Genomic DNA, 23,360 nt, shown 5'->3' on the forward strand with positions numbered 1-23,360 from the left:
GAGAAAGTGCCACCAATACCTTTAGGAATGTAAATTTGTAATAGTTACAGACCACAAATGTCTGCTAGGGCTACGTAACAAGGGCAGGGCCATGCTGCTGATTGTTTCAGGTCCAACTGAGTGGTGTACTCTTATTCTAAGTACGTACAATTACAAGTTGGAATACTGTCTAGTAGACCAAGTGGCAAATGCACATGCTTTGTGTTGCCTCCCACTGGTGAACACACCACTGGCTATGTTGCCACTAGAGGAGACGGTTCCGGTTTTAAACCTTCTGGATACTCATCCAGTCCCTGCCGATAGTATCAGACTGTGGACACAGAAAGATTCCATCCTGGTGAAACTAAAACAGCAATGTATATGGGGAAGTAAAAGGACCATAACCAAACCAGAATCAACCTTTCGGGACATGGCAAGATCAGATCACCATAGAACACAGCATATTATTATGGGGAATAAGAGTGATTTTTCCAAGCAAAGGTCGTCGCCAGACTCATCCAGGGGTATCTTAAATGAAGATGTTGGTGAGAAGATATGGTTGGTGGCCAGGATTGGATGCTGATATAGCTCTTTTAGTGGGGCAGTGCCCAGTGTGCCAACATGGATAAAAATCACCATCAGCAGCTCCCCCACATTCATGGGAATGCCAAGATAAACCCTGGACTTGGTTACACATCGACTGTGCTGCTCCTTTCATGGGTTGTGCTTTTTGTTAGTCATTGTAGACAATCATTCAAAGTAGTTGGGGACATGCACGGAGTAAATTTGGGAAACACAGGGACAGTGATTGAAAAGTTGCGAACATCTTTTGCAGTACATAGACTTCCAGAGGTGCTGGTCACAGACAATGGGTCATTGTTTCCAGCAGGGGCACACATATTTCCTAAAGTCAAAGGTGTTCGGAATGTAAGTGCAGATCAATGCCATCAGTCATCCAATGGTGTGGCCCAAAGAACTGTCCAAACTTTAAAAGGAGGTTTAAAGAAAAATCTACAGCTTCATTCAATACCAAACTGTGTCATTAAACACTACATCGGACAAACAGGAGGGAAACTAATAACAAGAGTACATGAACACCAACTGGATACAAAAAGAAACAACCAATACTCTCACATCTCAATCCACGTGGACAAGGAGAATCACGTCTTTGACTGGGACAACACCAAGATCCTGAGACAGGCTCGGCAGAGACAAGCATGAGAATTCCTGGAAGCATGGCACTCCACGAAGCAGGTGATTAATAAACACAATGAATTCGACCCCATATATATTCCACTACAGAGGAAACCCAGAAGTGAGGCAATCCATCCCAATGGATCCTAGAATTTAAAAACCAGTTGGGAAAACACACCGATGCTTCATCAGAGGTTGCACTGAGGATGTTACCAAGCACGGTAACAAAACATCTGCAGAACAACAAACCAGCCTCAAAATCAACAAATAATAGGAGAATGTAAAAAGAATAGAGGACAGTTAAAGGGGACTTTAATCTTCATGTTGATCTCCTTAGGATATAATGATCATAGCATGATAGAATTTAATATTCAATTTGAAAGTGAGAAAATTGGGCCAGAAATAACTGTTTAACTTGAATAAAGGCAATTACAATAAACCTGAAGATCAAGTTATCTCGCGTGAACTGGGTGGATAAGTTAGCAGGAATGATAGTAGGCAAGCAGCAGCAGTCATTTAGGGAGGTAATTTATGACCCGCAGCAAAAATACAAGCCAGTATTCAGGAAAGAGTCTGAGAAAGATAAATCAGCTATGGCTAACCACGGAGATTAAGGAGCTTATTAAGCCTATTGAAAGAAAAAGCATGACGCCAATGTCAGTGATTGCCCCAAAGACTGGAATAAATTCAGAATCCAACTGAGGAGGACTGAAAAGATAATAAAGGCATAGAAAATGAATTATAAGGGCATGCTAGCAAGGAATATTAAAATTGATAATAAGAACTTCTTTAAATATATAAAAAGAAAGAGAGAGGTCAGTGTGAACATAGGCCCCTTACAAAATGAACTGGGGACACTATTTTAGGGGAGAAGAAAGTAGCAGCAGAGTTAAGCAGATATTTTGCATCAGTCTTTAAGATGGAAGATATTTCAAACAGCCCATTAATAATAAAGAATCCAGGGAAGAATTAAGTACCATAGCCATCACTGGAGAAATAGTATGAGACAAACCTTTGGGGTTAAAGGCAGATGTGTCCACAGGTCCTGATGGCTTAGACAATGGATGCGTTGGTTATAATTTGTCAAAAATTGTTGAACTGTAGAAAACTACCAATATAACAAACATCTCTAGTCAAAAGGGGATGGATGCAAAAAGTAGGTAAATGTAAGTGATTAGCCTAACGTTTATTGTTGACAAAGTATTGGAATCAATTATTAAGGAATTAATAGCCTCATAACCCAATTTGTCCGTATATGCGTGTCTTTATGAAAGTGAAATCATACCTGACTAACTTACTAAAGTTTTTCAAGAAAGTCTCAACCAGAGTGAACAGAGGGGAACTAGTAGATGTGTTGAACTTCTAGAAGGCTTTTGATAAGGTACCTCAAGCCCACGTTATGGGAGGTGATATAATGGTACAGATAGAGAATTGGCTAATAGGGCTGTTTTTCAGATCGGCACCAGTGATCAGTGGGGTTCCATAGGGCTCAGTCCAATTATGTTAATGACTTGCAGGAAGTAGCCACATTTGCAGACAAGACAAAGATAGACGGGAAGGCAGGTTGTGAGAGGACTGAAAACAGTTTACAAATAGATATTGATAGGTTAAATAGGTGTGCAAAGCATTGACAAAATGATTGATTTGATTTATTCGCCTGCACCTAAGTACAGTGAAAAGTTTTGTTTACGAACAGTACAGGCAGATCACACTAAGCAAGGACGTACAGATCATAGGGTGAAGAAAAAAACATGGACGGAAGCGTACAGGGTGCGCGCTAGGCAAGGTCAACATGAGCAAGACCTGCATTATTTGAAGTTAGAGAGACTATTCGTCAGTCGAATAATGGCATGGCAGAAGCTGTTTTTGACCCTTCTGATGCGTGTATTCGAGCTTCTGTATCTTCTGCCCAATGGAAGAGGTTGTAGGAAAGCATTATTGGGTTGGGATGGCTCTTTGATGATGTTGGCAGGCTTTCTGTGCAATGAACCATGTAAATGGAGCCCATGGTTGGAAGGTTGTCTTCCGTGAAGATCTAGGCTGTGCCCACAACTTTGTGTCGTTTGTTATGGTCCTGGGCAGAGCAGTTGCCATACTAAGTCATTATGCACCCTAGCAGTATGCTTTAATGGTGCATCTGTAAACGTTGGTGAGGGACCTTGTGGACATGCCATTTCCTGAGCCATTTGAGGAAGAAGAGACGTTGTAGTGCCTTGTTGACCATCGCATCTACATGGGAAGTCCAGGACAGGTTATCGGTTATTGTCAATCCTAGGAACTTGACATTCTCAACCCTCTCAACATCAGCTTCATTGATGTAGTTGGGGGCATGTTCTCCTCCCTTCTTTCTGAAGTCATTGATCAGTTCTTCAGTTTTGCCAACGTTGAGAGACAGGATGTTCTTATTCCACCACGTGACCAAGTCCTCAGTATTCTGCCTTATCATTGTTTGATATCCATCCTACCACGGTGGTGTCATCAGCAAACTTGTAAATGGCATTTTTTTGGAATTTAGCAATATATGGGTGGACAGGGAGTAAGTAGGGGTCTGAGAACATCCTTGGGGACTTCCAGTGTTGAGTTTTATCTTGGAGGGTGTGCAGTTGTCTTTCTTCACTGATTGTAGTCTATGGTTCAGAAGGCTGAGGATCCAGATGCAGAGGGCAGATCTGAAACAACCTAGGTTTTGAAGTTTTGAATTCAGTCTGGAGGAGAGTATAGTGTGGGAAGATGTAAAGTTGTTCATTTGGGAAGGCAGAACAAAAGAACAGTTTTGTTCAAATGGAAAAAAAACTGCAGAAAAATTTCAAAAAACAGACTTGATCGTACTTGTACGTGATACATGAAAGCTAAAATGCAGAAACAGCAGATAATAGGAAGGCTATTGAAATGTTGTCCCTTATTTTAAAAGTGTTATAGTATAATAACAGGGAAGTCTTAGTGCAACTATACAAGGTGCTGAGAGCATATCTGGAGTACTGGTGAGCAGTTCTTGTCAGCTTTTTAATTAATTCATAGGATTTGGGCGACACTGGCCAGTTAGCATTTATTGCCCATCCCTGATGCCCAGAGGGCAGTTAAGAGTCAAAACATATTGCTGTGGGTCTGGAGCCACATGTCGGCCAGACCAGGTAAGGATGACAATTTCCTTCCATATAAGACATTAGTGAATCAGATGGGTTTTTCTGACATTCAGCAATGGATTTGCAGTCATCAGTAGACTCTTAATTCCAGTTTTTTTAAATTGAATTCAAATTCCATCATCTGCCAGGGCTGAATTTGAAGCTGGGTCCCCAGAACGTTACCTGGATCTCCAGACAATCTGGTTGTAATACCATGAGTACATATCATTTCATTGAAGGCAGTTCAGAGAAGTTTCGTTAAGTCAATCCCTCCCTATCAGGGATCATTCTATCAGCTAAGGCTGAGTAGGTTGGGACTCTATTCATTGGAATTGAGAAGAATGAGAATTGATTGTATTAGGATACAGGATTCTTAAGGGGCTTGACAGGATAAATAGTGAGGAGATGTTTCTCCTCAAGTCTCAAAATAAGGCTTAGATGTGGAGGAATTTCTTCTGAGAAGGTTGAGAGACTTTGGAATTTCTTGCCATAGAGTGCTGTAGGGGCAGAGTCTGTATCTATATTTATGGCTGAGGTAGATTCTTGATCAGTAGGGGAATTAAAATTAGCTTTATTGTCACATGCGTTCACGTGAGTACAGTGAAAAGTTTATAAGTCACCACTGATGGCATAATCTAATGTACAAAAGTAATTAGGTACACATTCTTCAGTACAAACTCCTGGGGGGGAGGTGGTGTGGAAATAGAAAAATAAAGGCTTTAAAAAGCCCAGCATTACTGACCTTTGTGCCATCTTAGGTACAAAAACACAAAGTCATGGGAATAAATTAGAAATATAAAGTTTAAGGTGACAGGCAAAGTGAACGAAAGTGAATGTGAGGAATGTCAGGCTGACCATGATCCTATTGAATGGCTGAGCAAGCTCAAAGGGCCAATTAGTCTATTCCTGTTCCAATTTCTTTTGATCAATACTGGGAACACGATAGTTCGAGTACTATAGATGGGTCAGTTTTTGTCCTGTGTGTGCAGGAGGGCTTCCTGACACAGTATGTAGACCGGCCAACAAGGGGCGAAGCCACATGAGGTTTGGTGCTGGGTAATGAGCCTGGCCAGGTGTTAGATTTGGAAGTAGGTGAGCACTTTGGTGATAGCGATCACAATTCTGTTATGTTTACTTCAGTGATGGAAAGAGATAGGCGTATACCACTGGGCAAGATTTATAGCTGGGGGAAAGGCAATTACGATGAGATTAGGCAAGATTTAGGGAGCATAGGATGGGGAAGGAAACTGCAGGGGATGGGCACATTAGAAATGTAGAGCTTATTCAAGGAAGAGCTCCTGTGTGTCCGAGACAAGTATGTACCTGTCAGGCAGGGAGGAAGCTGTAGAGCGCGGAGGTGGAATCTCTGGTGAAGACGAAGAAGAAGGCTTATGTTTGGATGAGATGTGAAGGCTCAGTTAGTGCGCTTGAGGGCTACGAGGTAACCAGGAAAGACCTAAAGAGAGAGCTCAGAAGTGCCAGGAGGAGACATGAGAATTTGTTGGCGGATAGGATCAAGGTAAACCGTAAGGCTTTCTATAGGTATTTAAGGAATAAAAGAGTGATGAAAGTAAGATTAGGGCCAATCAAGGATAGTAGTGGGAAGTTGTGTGTGGAGTCAGATGAGATAGGGGAAGCGCTAAATGAATATTTTTCAACAGTATTCACTCTAGAAAACGACAATGTTGTCGAGGACAATACTGAGATACAGGCTACTAGACTAAGTGGGATTGAGGTTCACAAGGAAGAGGTATTAGAAATCCTACAGAGTGTGAAGATAGATAAGTCCCCTGGGCCGGATGGGATTTATCCTCGGATCCTCTGGGAAGCCAGGGAGGAGATTGCCGAGCCTTTGGCATTGATCTTTAACTCGTCACTGTCTACAGGAATAGTGCCAGATGACTGGAGGAGAACAAATGTGGCCCCCCGCTGTTCAAGAAGGGGAGGAGAGGCAACCCTGGTGATTATAGACCAGTGAGCCTTACCTCAGTTGTTGGTAAAGTGTTGGAAAAGGTTATAAGAGATACAATTTATACTTTTCTGGATGATTATAAATCCTATCAGTGATAATGGGAACTGCAGATGCTGGAGAATCCAAGATAATGAAATGTGAGGCTGGATGAACACAGCAGGCCCAGCAGCATCTCAGGAGCACAAAAACTGACGTTTCGGGCCTAGACCCTTCTTCGAGAGGGGGATAGGGTGAGGGTTCTGGAATAAATAGGGAGAGAAAGGGGAGGCGGACCGAAGATGGAGAGAAAAGAAGATAGGTGGAGAGGAGAGTATCGGTGGGGAGGTAGGGAGGGGATAGGTCAGTCCAGGGAAGACGGACAGGTCAAGGAGGTGGGATGAGGTTAGTAGGTAGGAGATGGAGGTGCTGCTTGGGGTGGGAGGAAGGGATGGGAGAGAGGAAGAACAGGTTAGGGAGGCAGAGTCAGGTTGGACTGGTTTTGGGATGCACTGGGTGGAGGGGAAGAGCTGGGCTGGTTGTGTGGTGCAGTGGGGGGACGGGACGAACTGGGCTGGTTTTGGGATGCGGTGGGGGAAGGGGAGATTTTGAAGCTGGTGAAGTCCACATTGATACCATTGGGCTGCAGGGTTCCCAAACGGAATATGAGTTGCTGTTCCTGCAACCTTCGGGTGGCATCATTGTGGCACTGCAGGAGGCCCATGATGGACATGTCATCTAAAGCATGAGAGGGGGAGTGGAAATGGTTTGCGACTGGGAGGTGCAGTTGTTTATTGCGAACCGAGTGGAGGTGTTCTGCAAAGCGGCCCCCAAGCCTGCACTTGGTTTCCCCAATGTAGAGGAAGCCACACCGGGTACAGTGGATGCAGTATACCACATTGGCAGATGTGCAGGTGAACCTCTGCTTAATGTGGAAAGTCATCTTGGGGCCTGGGATAGGGGTGAGGGAGGAGGTGTGGGGGCAAGTGTAGCATTTCCTGCGGTTGCAGGGGAAGGTGCCGGGTGTGGTGGGGTTGGAGGGCAGTGTGGAGCGAACAAGGGCGTCATTGAGAGAGTGGTCTACCCGGAAAGCAGACAAGGGTGGGGATGGAAAAATATCTTGGGTTGTGGGGTCGGATTGTAGATGGCGGAAGTGTCGGAGGATGATGCGATGTATCCGGAGGTTGGTGGTGTGGTGTGTGAGAACGAGGAGGATCCTCTTTGGGCGGTTGTAGTGGGGGGCGGGGTGTGAGGCATGTGTTGCGGGAAATGCGGGAGACGCGGTCAAGGGCGTTCTCGACCACTGGGGGGAGAAAGTTGCGGTCCTTGAAGAACTTGGACATCTGGGAAGCCAGGGAGTGGAATGCCTCATCGTGGGAGCGGATGCGGCGGAGGAATTGGGAATAAATTGATTAGGGATAATCAGCACGGTTTTGTGAAGGGAAGGTCGTGCCTCACAAACCTTCGAGTTCTTTGAGAAGGTGACGAAACAGGTAGATGAGAGTAAACCGGTTGATGTGGTGTATATGGATTTCAGCAAGGCGTTCGATAAGGTTCCCCACAGTCGGCTATTGTACAAAATGCAGAGGAATGGAATTGTGGGAGATATAGCAGTTTGGATCGGAAATTGGCTTGCTGAAAGAAGACAGAGGGTGGTGGTTGATGGGAAATGTTCATCCTGGAGACCAGTTACTAGTCGTGTACCGCAAGGGTCGGTGTTGGGTCCACTGCTGTTTGTCATTTTTATGAACGACCTGGATGAGGGCGTAGAAGGATCGGTTAGTAAATTTGCAGACGACACTCAGGTCGGTGGAGTTGTGGATAGTGACGAAGGATGCTGTAGGTTGCAGAGAGACATAGATAAGCTGCAGAGCTGGGCTGAGGGGTGGCAAATGGAGTTTCATGCAGACAAGTTTGCGGTGATGCACTTTGGAAGGAGTGACCGGAAGGCAAAGTACAGGGCTAATGGTAAGATTCTTAGTAGTGTAGATGAGCAGAGAGATCTCGGTGTCCATGTACACAGATCCCTGAAAGTTGCCACCCAGGTTGACAGGGCTGTTAAGAAGGTATACAGTGTTTTAGCTTTTATTAATAGAGCGATTGAGTTCCGAAACCAAGAGGTTATGGTGAAGCTGTACAAAACTCTGGTGCGGCCGCACTTGGAGTGTTGTGTACAGTTCTGGTCACTGCATTATAAGAAGGATGTGGAAGCTTTGGAAAGGGTGCAGAGGAGATTTACTGGGATGTTGCCTGGTATGGAGGGAAGGCCTTATGAGGAAAGGCTGAGGGACTTGAGGCTGTTTTCATGAGAGAGAAGAAGGTTGAGAGGTGACTTAATTGAAACATATAAAATAATCAGAGGGTTAGATAGGGTGGATAGGGAGAGCCTTTTTCCTAGGATGGTGACGGCGAGCACGAGGAGGCACAGCTTTAAATTGAGGGGTGAAAGATATAGGACAGATGTCAGAGGTAGTTTCTTTACTCAGAGTCGTAAGGGAGTGGAACACTTTGCCTGCAACAGTAGTAGATTCGTCAACTTTAGTTACATTCATGTCGTCATTGGATAAGCATATGGACGTACATGGAATAGTGTAGGTTAGATGGGCTTGAGATCGGTATGACAGGTCGGCACAACATCGAGGGCCAAAGGGCCTGTACTGTGCTGTAATGTTCTGTGTTCTATAATATCCTTCTTGCCTCCCCAGAGACTTTCCACCAGTTATAAGGCACAAGTCAGAAGTGCCTGGATGAGTACAGCTCGGTGCTATCTGAACAGAACAGTTTGCTTGATCTTGACTGGGGTAGCATTCTGGAATTCACATCCTTCTATTCCTGGAATCAGCATAAAAGTTAAAGAGCTTTAAAAATATGCAGAGTTCACCAATTTAAATTGGAACTTTCAAACCCAGGTTAATAGAAAGCATGGACCAGGTTTCTGTACTTTAAAATAAGTGGACTATAGCTGCAGGTAAGCAACTGTGATCTGTCAGCACGTCAGTCAAACGGATAAAAGTCTAATTCCCTTATAAACTGTAAGCCCTGCCCAACCCCCACCCCCACCAATAACACATGCAGTCAGACAGATGAGGGGGAAAAATGTGTATCTTATAGGGCAGACGGACAAACTGGGGAAGCAGTTTGGTGATCCCTGTTCACAAGTTTTATTATGATTCTTGTGCTGATTGAACATCTGCTTCTTGATTTAGTTTTTACTTGTTTGTGAGTGGCACAGCGTGACTATGTCATACTTATTCAGATTTCTGCCTTATTAAATAAAATGTAATTAATTAAAATTAGTTAAAACCACTGCTTATGGCAACTGTGAAAGTGAAAATGTATTGTTTTCTTCAGGCTTAGAATCGTTTTTAATACAGGAGCAGTTCTTGAGGTTACGACAGAATCTGATAGTTTCTCACTAACCCGTTCAGCTACTTCGGAGCCAATTTCATAGTCGTTGGCAGGCAAAAAGCCTTTGTCATCAATAACTGGTCACTAAATTGCAGACATATCAGCTATTTGTTGTCAGTTGAATCTCCATTTGTACACACCATGGCTCCAGCTCACCTGCACCTTCTCATGTTGCTTGAATTAGCAGCAGTTGAAACAGCACTTGTGAGTGCAGCTTATTGTTTTCAAATGCAGCAATCCTTTAGCAGGCCTTGGTTTTTAAGACAGTTATTTTTGTGTTTCACTGTACAATAAAAATTGCAGAAAAGCAGGGAGTCTTTTCAATATCTTGTCCACTACTTCATTAGTTCCTACTGCCATCTACACAGTGCATTTCAGTTCTCTGGAACTTTTTCGAAAATGCTTTCAAATACTCCACATCTAGGACGAGGGAAGGAGACAAAATCACCTCTGGATGTGAGTTTGCTCGCTGAGCTGGAAGGTTAGTTTTCAGATGTTTTGTCACCATTCAAGGTCACATCATCAGTGAGCCTCCGGTGAAGCGCTGGTGTTATGTCCCGCTTTCTATTTGTGTGTTTAGGTTTCTTTGGGCTGGCGATTTATTTCCTCTGTTGATGTCATTTCCTGTTCTTTTTCTCAGGGTGGTAAATGGGCTCCAAATCAATGTGTTTGTTGATGGAGTTCCGGTTGGAATGCCATGCTTCTAGGAATTCTTGTGCGTGTCTCTGTTTGGCTTGTCCTAGGATGGATGTGTTGTCCCAATCAAAGTGGTGTCCTTCCTCATCTGTATGTAAGGATACTACTTCTAGTTGGTCATGTCTATTTGTGGCTAGTTGATGTTTATGTATCCTGGTGGCTAGCTTTCTGCCTGTTTGTCCATGTAGTGTTTGTTGCAGTTCTTGCAAGGTATTTTGTAAATGACATTCGTTTTGCTTGTTGTCTGTATAGGGTCTTTTAAGGTCATTAGCTGCTGTTTTAGTGTGCTGGTGGGTTTGTGGGCTTGTGGGCTACCATGATGCCCAGAGGTCTGAGTAGCCTGGCAGTCATTTCCGAGATGACTTTCATATAGGGGAGAGTGGTTATGGTTTCTGGGCACGTTTTGTCTGTTTGTTTGGGTTTGTTGCTGAGAAATCAGCGGACTGTGTTCATTGGGTACCTGTTCTTTTTGAATATGCTGTATAGGTGATTTTCTTCTGCTCTTCGTAGTTCCTCTGTGCTGCAGTGTGTGGTGGCTCATTGAAATAATGTTCTAATGCAGCTTCGTTTGTGGGTGTTGGGATGGTTGCTTCTATAGTTCGGTATTTGGTCCGTATGTGTTTTTCTGTAGACGCTGGTTTGAAGTTCCCCATTGACTGTTCGCTCTACTGTGACATCTAGGAATGGCAGTTTGTTTGTTGTTTTCCTCCTCTTTTGCGAATGTTATGCCAGTAAGGGTATTATTGATGGTCTTGAAGGTTGCCTCTAATTTGTTTTGTTTAGTGATGACAAAGGTGTCATCCACGTAGCGGACCCAAAGTTTGGGTTGGATGTTCGGCAGAGCTGTTTGTTCAAGCCTCTGCATTACTGCCTCTGCTAAGAACCCTGATATCGGAGATCGCATGGGTGTTCCGTTGGTTTGTCTGTAGGTTTTGTTATTGAAAGTGAAGTGGGTGGTGAGGCATAGGTCCACTAGCTTGATGACATTGTCCTTGCTGGTGATGTTGGTGGTGTCTGGTGTATGTGTCTTTGGTTCTTCTAATAGTGTAGTCAGTGTTTCTTTGGCCAGGTTGATGTCGATGGATTTGAACAGGGCTGTTACGTCAAAGGAGACCATTATTTCATCCTCTTTTATGAGGATGAAATAATGGTCTCCTTTGGCGTAACAGCCCTGTTCAAATCCATCGACATCAACCTGGCCAAAGAAACACTGACTACACTATTAGAAGAACCAAAGACACATACACCAGACACCACCAACATCACCAGCAAGGACAATGTCATCAAGCTAGTGGACCTATGCCTCACCACCCACTTCACTTTCAATAACAAAACCTACAGACAAACCAACGGAACATCCATGCGATCTCCGATATCAGGGTTCTTAGCAGAGGCAGTAATGCAGAGGCTTGAACAAACAGCTCTGCCGAACATCCAACCCAAACTTTGGGTCCGCTACGTGGATGACACCTTTGTCATCACTAAACAAAACAAATTAGAGGCAACCTTCAAGACCATCAATAATACCCTTACTGGCATAACATTCGCAAAAGAGGAGGAAAACAACAAACAAACTGCCATTCCTAGATGTCACAGTAGAGCGAACAGTCAATGGGGAACTTCAAACCAGCGTCTACAGAAAAACACATACGGACCAAATACCGAACTATAGAAGCAACCATCCCAACACCCACAAACGAAGCTGCATTAGAACATTATTTCAATGAGCCACCACACACTGCAGCACAGAGGAACTACGAAGAGCAGAAGAAAATCACCTATACAGCATATTCAAAAAGAACAGGTACCCAATGAACAGTCCGCTGATTTCTCAGCAACAAACCCAAACAAACAGACAAAACGTGCCCAGAAACCATAACCACTCTCCCCTATATGAAAGTCATCTCGGAAATGACTGCCAGGCTACTCAGACCTCTTGGCACCATGGTAACCCACAAGCCCACAAACCCACCAGCACACTAAAACAGCAGCTAATGACCTTAAAAGACCCTATACAGACAACAAGCAAAACGAATGTCATTTACAAAATACCTTGCAAGAACTGTGACAAACACTACATTGGACAAACAGGCAGAAAGCTAGCCACCAGGATACATGAACATCAACTAGCCACAAATAGACATGACCCACTATCACTAGTATCCTTACATACAGATGAGGAAGGACACCACTTTGATTGGGACAACACATCCATCCTAGGACAAGCCAAACAGAGACACGCACAAGAATTCCTAGAAGCATGGCATTCCAACCGAACTCCATCAACAAACACATTGATTTGGAGCCAATCTACCACCCTCTGAGAAAAACAACAGGAAATGGCATCACCAACACAGGAAATGACATCACCAAACCCAAGGAAACCTAAACACATAAATAGAAAGTGAGACATAACACCAGCGCTTCACCGGAGGCTCACTGATGTTACCTAGAATGGTGACGAAACGTCTGAAAATGAACCTTCCAGCTCAGCAAGCAAACTTACATCCAGAACCTCAACCTGAGCTACAAATCTTCTCAAAACTCGCTAAAATCACCTCTGTCACACACTTTCTGACAGCTGCGCAGTGCTATCCCATTTGCACTGAAACATCAGTCTTGATTATATTCTTGAATCTCAGCAGTGGACTGGGAACTAATGATCTTCGACTTCAGCTAGCAGTGCTGCCACTTAAACACGGCAAACAGCACACTCCAAAAAAATCTGACTGTAAGGGATTCATTAAAATTTTCAGACTCGAGTTATTAATTTTTTTATTCGTTTCCAAATCTCTGCAGTATTTCGGTTCTGGATTTTCCTTACTGTGTTGTACGTGAACTCCCTGAACTGACGGCAGAGAGCTTGGTAAGTAAGCATACATGTGACCTGAAATGCTTTCTGTGCGACCTTCCAGGAAAGATTACAAGGACTGGATGTTTTTGCAGAACACAGGAGGTTTCAGGAGATGCAAACTTCCTTGCTGTATAATTGAATTTTGTTTTAAGAAGTGAAAATTATGTAAATATCATTGTATGTGCATAGAATACAAGTAGTCCTTATTCTTTCAGGATTTGTCCAATAACAAATGTGATTACCCACATGCAGAAAGATAAATTGAGTACCTTGATTTTGTATTTTTAAAATCACTCCAATTGTCTGCAGCACAAATTACTTCATTTATATAATTGTGGGTAATATATAAAATTTTGCTGCAAACGTGGAAGTAAAATAACTTAGAACAATTTGATTCATTTTTTGGACCAAAGAATAATAAAAGCCGAGATAAATTAAATTGTACTATTTTGAAGGTGTGCATGAATTAAAGAAACGTATTGATGTGTACAGACACAAATCTGTGAAGATGGTAGAATTAATTGATAAAGCTGACTTAAAAGTAAATACAGTATGTTAAGACCTAGAAAAGGATGCAGGTAGGGATATTCAGGGGTGATTTAATAAAGACATTTAAAATTACACTAGGTTTCGAGAGAATAAATGAGGTGTTTCCATGACAGAATAGCCATCAAAAGAACCAGAAAGAACATGAGAATTTATTTCCTGAAGCAAGTTGTTTCAGATTTAGAACACTATTTCTTCAATGTCATCAGCTGTCCCTCAATTCAAGGATGATATCTACTCTAATGATAAGTTTACATACCGAAATATAAAAGGTGAACAGGAGTAGGCTGTTCAGCACCAAGACCTGCTCTGCCATTCAGTAAGGTCACAGCTGATCCAACGTACCTCACATTCACTTTCCTACCCTGTCCCTGTAACCTGTGATTTCCTAATGATTGAGAATCTGTCTGTTCCAGCCTTGCAAGCTTACTGAACCCACAGCTCTCTATGGCAAGGAATTTCAAAATGTTTCATGCACCTGTACCCCCAAGTCCTTTAGCCACAAGCTATATCTAACTCCTTCTTGAAGATACTCAGTCTTTTGGCTTTAACCACTCCCTGCGGCAGTGAATTCCACAGGCTCACCACACTCTGGGTGGGAAAAAAAATTCTCCTCATCTCAGTCCTAAAAGGTTTACTCCTTGCACTTAAACTACGATCCCTCGTTCTGGACTCCCCCACAATCAGGAACAGCCTCCCTGCACCTAATCTGTCTAATCCTGTTGGAATTTCATAGGTTTCTATGTGATTCTCCTCATTCTTCTCAACACTAGTGAACACATGTTAACCAATTCAATTTCTCCTCAGTTGTTAGTCCTACCATCCCTGGAATCCATTTGGAAAATCTTCATTACTGTCCCTCTATAGTGAGAACCACCCTCCTCAGATAAGGAGACGACAATGTTCCAAGAACACACTCACCAATTCCTGACATAATTATGTGATTCTACCACTGTTTTGTAAGTGCTGTGCCAAAATTAGCCAAGAATGTACTGTAGCTCCTTCGACACTATCAAACACACTAGTCTATAATTCTGTCTGCCTCCCTTTTTAAATAGTGGGATTACATTAGCCACCCTCCAATCTACAGGAACAATTCCAGGATCTAAAACATCTTGGTCGGTGACAGCCAATGCATCCCATATCTCTAGGCCACTTCCTTGAATACTGTGTCATATAGATCATCAGGCCCTGGGGATTTATCAGCCTTCAATTCCATCAATTTCTCCGACACCATTTCTCAACGAGTACGGATGTGCTTCAGTTCCGCCTGCTCACTAAGCCCTGTGTTTCCCATCATTTCTGGCATAGTACCTTGTGAAGACAGAAGCAAAATATGAATTTAGATGTCAGTCATTTCTTTGTTCATTTTTATAAATTCCTGTTTCTGGCTGTAAAGGACCTACATGAGTTTTCACCGATTTTTTTTCTTTTTACATCTACATAGAAACTTTTACAGTCAGTTCTCATGCTCACCACAAGCTTACTCTCATACTCTATTTTCCCCTTCTTAACCAAACACTTGGTCCTCTGCTGACTTCTAAACTGCTCCCAATCCTCAGGTGTATTATTTTCTCTTGCCCATTTTTATGCCTTTTTTTGCTAATATTAATCTAATACTGTCTCTAACTTACTTCATAAGCGATGATTTGGCCACTATTCTCTTCGCACTCTTGCATCAGACAGAAATAAACAATTTTTGTAATTCAGCCATTTGCTGTTTGAATGTTTCCCATTGCCTTATCCACTGTCATTCATTTCAGTAACATTTCCTAATCCATCACAGCCAACTCACCCCCTCATACCATCATAATTTCCCTCATTAAGATTCAGGACCCCAGTCTCAGAATTGACAACTTCACTCTGCAGCTTGATGAAGAATTTTGTTGTATTTACGGAGTTTAATCAGAACAAGTGTGAATTGATGCATTTTGTGATGTCAAATGCAAAGGAAAGTATACAGCAAATCGGACATTTAGGAACTTTGATATCCAGAGGCATCTTGGGGTCCACGCCCATAGCTCCCTAAAAGTGGCAACACTAATAAATAACTTGATAATGAAGACGTACATCACACTTGCCTTTGTCAGACAGGGCATTCAGTTTAAAAGTTGGCAAGTCATGTTGCAGCTGTATAAGACTATAGTCAGGCCACTGACATAAGGTTCACCAGCCTGTTATTTTATGGATTATCCCCGCGGCTCCTCTTAAACAAAGGTACAATGCTGGTTCTTCTCCAGTCCTCTGAGACGACATCTAAAGAGGATCTGATTTGATTTATTGTTGTCACATGTACCTGATTACAGTGAAAAGTTTAGTTTTGCAAGCTGTACAGGCAGAACATAGCAAACAAGGGCATACAGATCCTAGGGTGCTCAGACAAGACGAGGCATACAGGTTATGTCTGCATAGGAGATGCACAAAGCAAAATCAACTTTGGAAAGATTGTCATTATTTGAAATTAGAGAGGTCCATTCAGCAGTCTAATAACAGCATGGAGTCTGTTCTTGAATCTGTCGGTGCGTATTTTCAACCTTCTGTATCTTCTGCCCAATGGAAGAGGTTGGAAAAGAGCATTACCGGGGTTGGAGAGATTTTTGATTATGGCAACTTTTCCACGGCATAGAGAAGTGTAAATGGAGTCCACGGACGGGAGGTTGGCTTCTGTGATGGTCTGTGCTGTGCAGTTGCCATACCAAGCTGCTGTGCACCCGGATAGATTTGTTTTCTGTGGTTCATCTGTAAAAGTTCATGAGGGTCCTTAAGGCTGTGCTGGATTTCTTATGCAGCTTGAAGAAGGAGAGGCATTGTTGTGCATCTTTGACTGTTGCATCTCCTTGACAGGTCCAGGAGAGGTTGTTGGTTATCATCATTCCTAGGAACTTGGTGCTTTCGACCTTCTCCACCCTTGTTCTGTTGATGTAGATAGCAGCGTGTCCTCCTGTTTTCTTCTTGAAATCAATGGTCAGTTCTTTTGTTTTGCTGACATAAATTTCTTAGCAGGCTCAAGCAATTTCTTCACCTGCCTCCCTCAGCAATCTGGGATAGATTCCACCAGATCCTGGGGGCTTGTCTACCGAAATGCTTTTCACAACATGTAACACCACCACCATGACATGCTCTAGAATACCAGCATACCCCTCTTGTGACTCACCATCAACCAGGTCCTCATTTGTGAATACCAATGCTAAGTATTCATTTAGGACTTCACCCACTTCCTCCCGCTTAACACAAATTCTCTCCTTTGTCATTGAGTGGATCTATCCTTTCCTACAACAGGGGTAGAGTGTAACATGGCTGACTTTACAGATGGTACAAAAATAGGTGGGAAAGCAGGCTATGACGAGGAGATAAGAGTTTTTTAGAATTAGAATTAGAATCCCTACAGTGTGGAAACAGGCCCTTCGGCCCAGCAAGGCCACATCGAATCTCGGAACATCCCACCCAGACCCATCCCCCTAATCTACACCTCCCTGAACACTATGGGCAATTTTGCATGGCCAATCCACCTACACTGCACATCTTTGGACTGTGGGAGGAAACCCACACAAACAAAGAACAAAGAAACCTACAGCACAGGTACAGGCCCTTTGGCCCTCCAAGCCTGCACCGATCAAGATCCTCTGTCTAACCTGTCATCTGTTTTCTAATGGTGTGTGTCCATTTGCTCCCTGCCCATCCATGTACCTGTCCAAACACATCATAAAAGACGTTAACCTGTCTGCACCTACTGCCTCCGCTGACAACGCGTTCCAGGCACCCACCACCCTCTGTGTAAAGAACTTACCACGCATATCTCCCTTAAACTTTCCTCCTCTCACTTTGAACTCATAACCCCTCGTAATTGAGTCCCCCACTCTGGGGGGAAAAAGCTTCTTGCTATCCACCCTGTCTATACCCCTCATGATTTTGTAGACCTCTATCTCTATCTTTCTAATGAAAATAATCCTAATCTACTCAACCTCTCTTCATAGCTAGCACCCTCCATACCAGGCAACATCCTGGTGAACCTCCTCTGCACCCTCTCCAAAGCATCCACACCCTTTTGGTAATGTGGCGACCAGAACTGTACACAGTACTCTAAATGTGGCCGAACCAAAGTCCTATACAACTGTAACATGACCTGCCAACTCTTGTACTCAATACCCTGCCCAATGAAGGAAAGCATGCCGTAAGCCGCCTTGACCACCCTATTGGCCTGCGTTGTCACCTTCAGGGAACAATGGACCTGAACACCCAGATCTCTCTGTTCATCAATTTTCCCTAGGACTTTTCCATTTACTGTATAGTTCGCCCTTGAATGAAATCTTCCAAAATGCATCACCTCGCATTTGCCCGGATTGAACTCCATCTGCCATTTATCTGCCCAACTCTCCAGTCTATCTATATTTTGCTGCAATCTCTGACAGTCCCCTTTACTATCTGCTACTCCACCAATCTTTGTCATCTGCAAACTTGCTGATCAGACCACCTACACCTTCCTCCAGATCATTTACATATATCACAAACAACAGTGGTCCCAGCACAGATCCCTGTGGAACACCACTGGTCACAGGTCTCCAATTTGAGAAACTCCCTTCTACTACTACTTTCTGTCGCCTGTTGCCCAGCCAGTTTTTTTTAATCCATGTAGCTAGCACACCCTGGAACCCATGTGACTTTACTTTCTCCATCAGCCTGCCATGGGAACCTTATCAAACGCCTTACTGAAGTCCATGTATATGACATCCACAGCCTTTCCCTCATCAATCAACTTTGTCACGTCCTCAAAGAATTCTATTAAGTTGGTAAGACATGACCTTCCCTGCACAAAACCACGTTGCCTATCACTGATAAGCCCATTTTCTTCCAAATGGGAATAGATCCTATCCCTCCGGATCTTCTCCAGTAGCTTCCCAACCACTGACGTCAGGCTCACCGGTCAATAATTACCTGGATTATCCTTGCTGCCCTTCTTAAACAAGGGGACAACATTAGCAAGCCTCCAGTCCTCTGGGACCTCACCTGTGTCTAAGGACGCTGCAAAGATATCTGTTAAGGCCCGCGCTATTTCCTCTCTCGCTTCCCTCAGTAACCTGGGATAGATCCCATCCGGACCTGGGGAGAATGTGTAAACTCCACACAGACAGTCGCCCAAGGCTGGAATCCAACCTGGGTCTCTGGTGCTATGAGGCAGCAGTGCTAACCACTGTGCCACCGTGCCACCTCTAAAGGTGGATATTGAAAATTTAGGTGAATGGGCCAGAATCTGGGGCAGATGGAGTTTAATATGGGAGGCGGATTCAAAGTAAATTAGCACAGTGGCATCTCAGCATCTTCGTGCATGAATCACAGAAAGTGAGTCTGCAGCTACAACATTTAGTAAGAAGGGCAAATGGAATCCTGGCATTTATTACAAAAGGATTAGATTATAAAAATAAGTTGTGGTTACATTGAAATAAGGCATTGGTGAAACCACGCCTGGAGTATTGTGTCTAGTTTTGGTCTTCTCATTTGAGGAAGGTTGTGATGGTATTGGAGCATTTCAGAGGAAGTTCACCAGATCGATTCCTCCCTCTGGATGTGAGTTTGCTCATTGAACTGGAAGGTTAGTTTTCAGACGTTTCGTCACCATTCTTGGTAATATCATCAGTGAGTCTCCGATGAAGCACTGGTGTTATGTCCCGCTTTCTATTTATCTGTTTAGGTTTCCTTGGGTTGGTGATGTCATTTCCTGCATTGGTGGTGTCATTTCCTGTTCTTTTTCTCAGAGGGTGGTAGATGGGTTCCAAATCTGTGTGTTTGTTGATGGAGTTCTGGTTGGAATGCCATGCTTCTAGGAATTCTCGTGCATGTCTCTGTTTGGCTTGTCCTAGGAGGGATGTGTTGTCCCAATCAAAGTGGTGTCCTTCCTCATCTGTATGTAAGGATACTAGTGATAGTGGGTCATGTCTTTTTGTGGCTAGTTGATGTTCGCCTGTCCTGGTGGCTAGCTTTCTGCCTGTTTGTCCAATGTAGTGTTTGTCACAGTTCTTGCAAGGTATTTTGTAGATGACGTTCATTTTGCTTTGGACAAACAGGCAGAAAGCTAGCCACCTGGATACATGAACATCAACTAGCCACAAAATGACATGACCCACTATCACTGGTATCCTTACATAGAGATGAGGAAGGACACCACTTTGATTGGGACAACACATCCATCCTAGGACAAGCCAAACAGACACGCACGAGAATTCCGAGAAGCATGGCATTCTAACCGGAACTCCATCAACAAACACATTGATTTGGAGCCAATCTATCATCCTCTGAGAAAAAGAACAGGAAATGACATCACCAACCCAAGGAAACCTAAACCGCTAAATAGAAAGCGGGACATAACACCAGCGCTTCATCGGAGACTCACTGATGATGTTACCTAGAATGGTGATGAAACGTCTGAAAACTAACCCTCCAGCTCAGTGAGCAAACTCACATCCAAAACCTCAACTTGAGCTACAAATCTTCTCTAAACTCGATTCCTCCCTCGAGCAACTATTTCTGTGAGTTTCCCCCATGTCTGCATGGGTTCCTTGTGGGTTCTCTGGTTTCCTCCCACTGTCTAAATATGTGCAGGTTTGGTAGATTGGCCATGGGAAATACAGGGTTGCAGGGATAGGGTAGGATATTCTTCGGAGAGTCATTGGAGTCAATGATCCGAGTGGCCAGCTTCTGCTTTGCAAGGATACTGCGAAAGAATTGTCATATGCGAAATGGTTGAATAGCTTGGGCTTGTACTCGCTGGAGTTCAAAAGAATGAGAGATCTGATTGATCTCTCTCAATCAGAGACCGCCTCATTCTTCTGAACTCCAGCTAAAAGGGATTGGTACAGTGGAGATTGAACAAATATTCCACCATTGAGGGATAGTCTCGAACAAGAGGTCATAGATGTAGAGTGAGGGGAGGTAGGTTCAAATCTGAGATGAGGAGAAACTACTTCTCTCGGAGCTTTGTGAATCTTATGGAACTCACTGCCCCACAGTGTGGTAGAGGCAGAATCAGCCAATAGATTCAAGAAAGAAATAGATATGTTTCTGATGAAAAGTGGAATAAAGGACCATGGGGAGAAGGCAGGAGGGTGGATTTGAGAGCAGGATAAGACCAGCCATGATCGAAGAGCTGAATTGCCTACTCCTGCTCCAAATTCCTATGTATTTCCTTTTACATCTATAGAATATCTTGGGATTTTCCTCAATCCTGTTTCCCAACGACATTTCATGGCCTCCTCAAGCCATACAAATGTTTTGTTTGAGTTCTTCCCTGCTAAAGGTTTCTCCCTGTCTTGTTACACCATCAAGCTTGTTCAGCTTCCTGTGATATCAATAACAGGTCACTAGTCCACAGTGGATATACTGATGCATGTAGACCTCCAAAACATAGTGGTAATGTTGGGGAAGGCATTAAACAGAGAGTTAGAGAATCAAGAGATAAAGATACAGGTGTAAATGGGTAACTAATCTATGTACAGATTGAGCGAATCAAATCAGTAACATAACATGGGGAAGTAATAACCTAGTGGTATTATCGCTGGACTGTAAATCCTGAGACCCAGGTAATATTCTGGAGACTGAGGTTCAAATCCTGTCATGACAGATGATGGAACTCACTTGAATTCAGTAAAAATCTGAAAATAAGGTTCTAACGATGACCATGAAACCATGTTGGAAAAACCTGTCTGATTCACTAATGTCCTTTAGGGAAGGAAGTTGTATTGGCTGTACGACATATTGGTTAAGCCACTTTTGGAATACAGCATGCAGCAGGGAGGATGTTGTAAAACTTGAAAGGGTTCGGAAAAGATTTACAAGGATGTTGCTGGGGTTGGAGATTTGTTGAGACTAGATTTACTGGAATTTGGAAGAATGAGAGGGGCTGTTATAGAAACCTATAAAATTCTAACAGGATAAGAGAGTCCAAATGCAGTAAAGATATTCTCAATACGGAGTCTTAGATGTAGGGTCATGGTCTAATGATATGTGGTAGGCCATTTTGGGGAGGCACAGTTGCTTCGTGGTTAGCACTGCTGCCTCAGTGCAGGGATTTGGATTCAATTCCAGCCTCGGGCACTGTCTGTATGGAGTTTGCACAAAAAGCCTGCCGTTGTCCACGAGTTTTCTCGTGCTTCTTTCCACAGTCACTTGGTGCCAGTTAGGTAGAATAGCCATGTTAAATTACTCATCATGTCCAATCATGTGCAGGTTAGGTGTTTGACCGTGGGAAATGGAGAGATAGGTTAAGGGGAGGTGAGTCTGGATGGAATGTTCTTTGGAGAGCTGGTGTGGGCTTTTTCTTCCTATTTCGTAGTGGGATGTGGGCATTGCTGCCTGGCCAGCATTTTATGCCTCTCCAGAGTTGCCCCTGAGAAGGTGATAGTGAGCTGCTTTCTTGAACCTCTGCAATTCATTTGCTGTGGGTTGATCCACAATGCCATTAGGGATGGAGTTCCAGGATTTTAACCCAGCAACAGTGAAGGAACGGTGATATATTTCTAAGTCGAGGGTGAGTGGCATGGAGGAGAACTTGAAGGTGGAGGTGATCCCATATGTCTGCCGCCCTCGTCCTTATAGATAGAAGTGGTCATGGGTTTTGAAGGCATTGTTTGTTTGGGGCCATGTGGCCTGTTTCCACATTGTAGGGATTCTACGATGATGATGATTCTGTGACGATGACTATTTTGGACTGAGATGAGCAGAAATTTCTTCACCCAGGGAAAGGTGTGCCTGTGAAATTTTCTGCCACAGAAAGAAGTTAAGGCTAAAAACATCTAATGTTTTCAGAAGAAGTTAAATATAGTTCTTTGGGTTAAAGGGATCAAAGGGTAAAGGGAGCTGGAGCTGGATGAACTTCGGATCATGGGAGGCAGAGGGGGTTATTGAGAGGAGTTACAGGGAGGTAGTCACTCCTCAGGTACAAGAAAAAGGCAGATGGGTTACAGTCAGGGCCTGGAAAGGGAACCGGCAGGCAGTGCAGGGATCCCCTGTGGCCATTCCCCTCAACAATAAGTATACCGTTTTGGATACTGTTGGCGGGGGCGGGGGGGGGGGCGACGTACCAGGGGAAAGCAGTGGGACACGGGCCTCTGGCACAGAGTCTGTTCCTGCTGCTCAGAAGGGAAGGGGGAAGAGGAGCAGAGCAGTAGTCATTGGGGACTCCATAGTTAGGGGACAGATAGGAGATTCTGTGGGGACGAGAGACACTCACGGTTGGTATGTTGCCTCCCAGGTGCCAGGGTTCATGATGTCTCTGATCGTGTTTTTGGGATCCTTAAGTGGGAGGAGGAGCAGCCCCAAGTCATGGTCCACATAGGCACCAACGACATAGGTAGGAAGAGGGATGGGGATTTAAGGCAAAAATTCAGGGAGCTAGGATGGAAGCTTAGAGTTGGGGCGAACAGAGTTGTTTCTCTGGTTTGTTGCCCGTGCCACTTGCTAGTGAGGCGAGGAATAGGGAGAGAGAGGAGTTGAACACATGGCTACTGGGATGGTGCAGTAGGGACGACTTTGGATTCTTGGATAATTGGGGCTCTTTCTGGGGTAGGTGGGACCTCTACAAGCAGGATGGTCTTCACCTGAACCAGAGGGGTACCAATATCCT

General features: G+C 43.9%; 1 protein-coding gene across 1 annotated transcript in view; it reads left to right on the plus strand.

Annotated features, from left to right (window-relative positions):
* LOC125462951 (striatin-interacting protein 1) overlaps positions 1–23,360 on the plus strand; it is a gene marked incomplete at its 5' end in the record, with an annotated part of 171,669 nt that overhangs the window by 133,344 nt on the left and 14,965 nt on the right. The window contains one exon of the mRNA XM_059653204.1: positions 13,147–13,213. Within this exon, the coding sequence (XP_059509187.1) occupies positions 13,147–13,213 (67 nt within the window). The remainder of the gene's footprint in view (positions 1–13,146; positions 13,214–23,360) is intronic.

The sequence above is a fragment of the Stegostoma tigrinum genome, chromosome 21, assembly GCF_030684315.1.
Source record: "Stegostoma tigrinum isolate sSteTig4 chromosome 21, sSteTig4.hap1, whole genome shotgun sequence".
Lineage (NCBI taxonomy): Eukaryota > Metazoa > Chordata > Chondrichthyes > Orectolobiformes > Stegostomatidae > Stegostoma > Stegostoma tigrinum.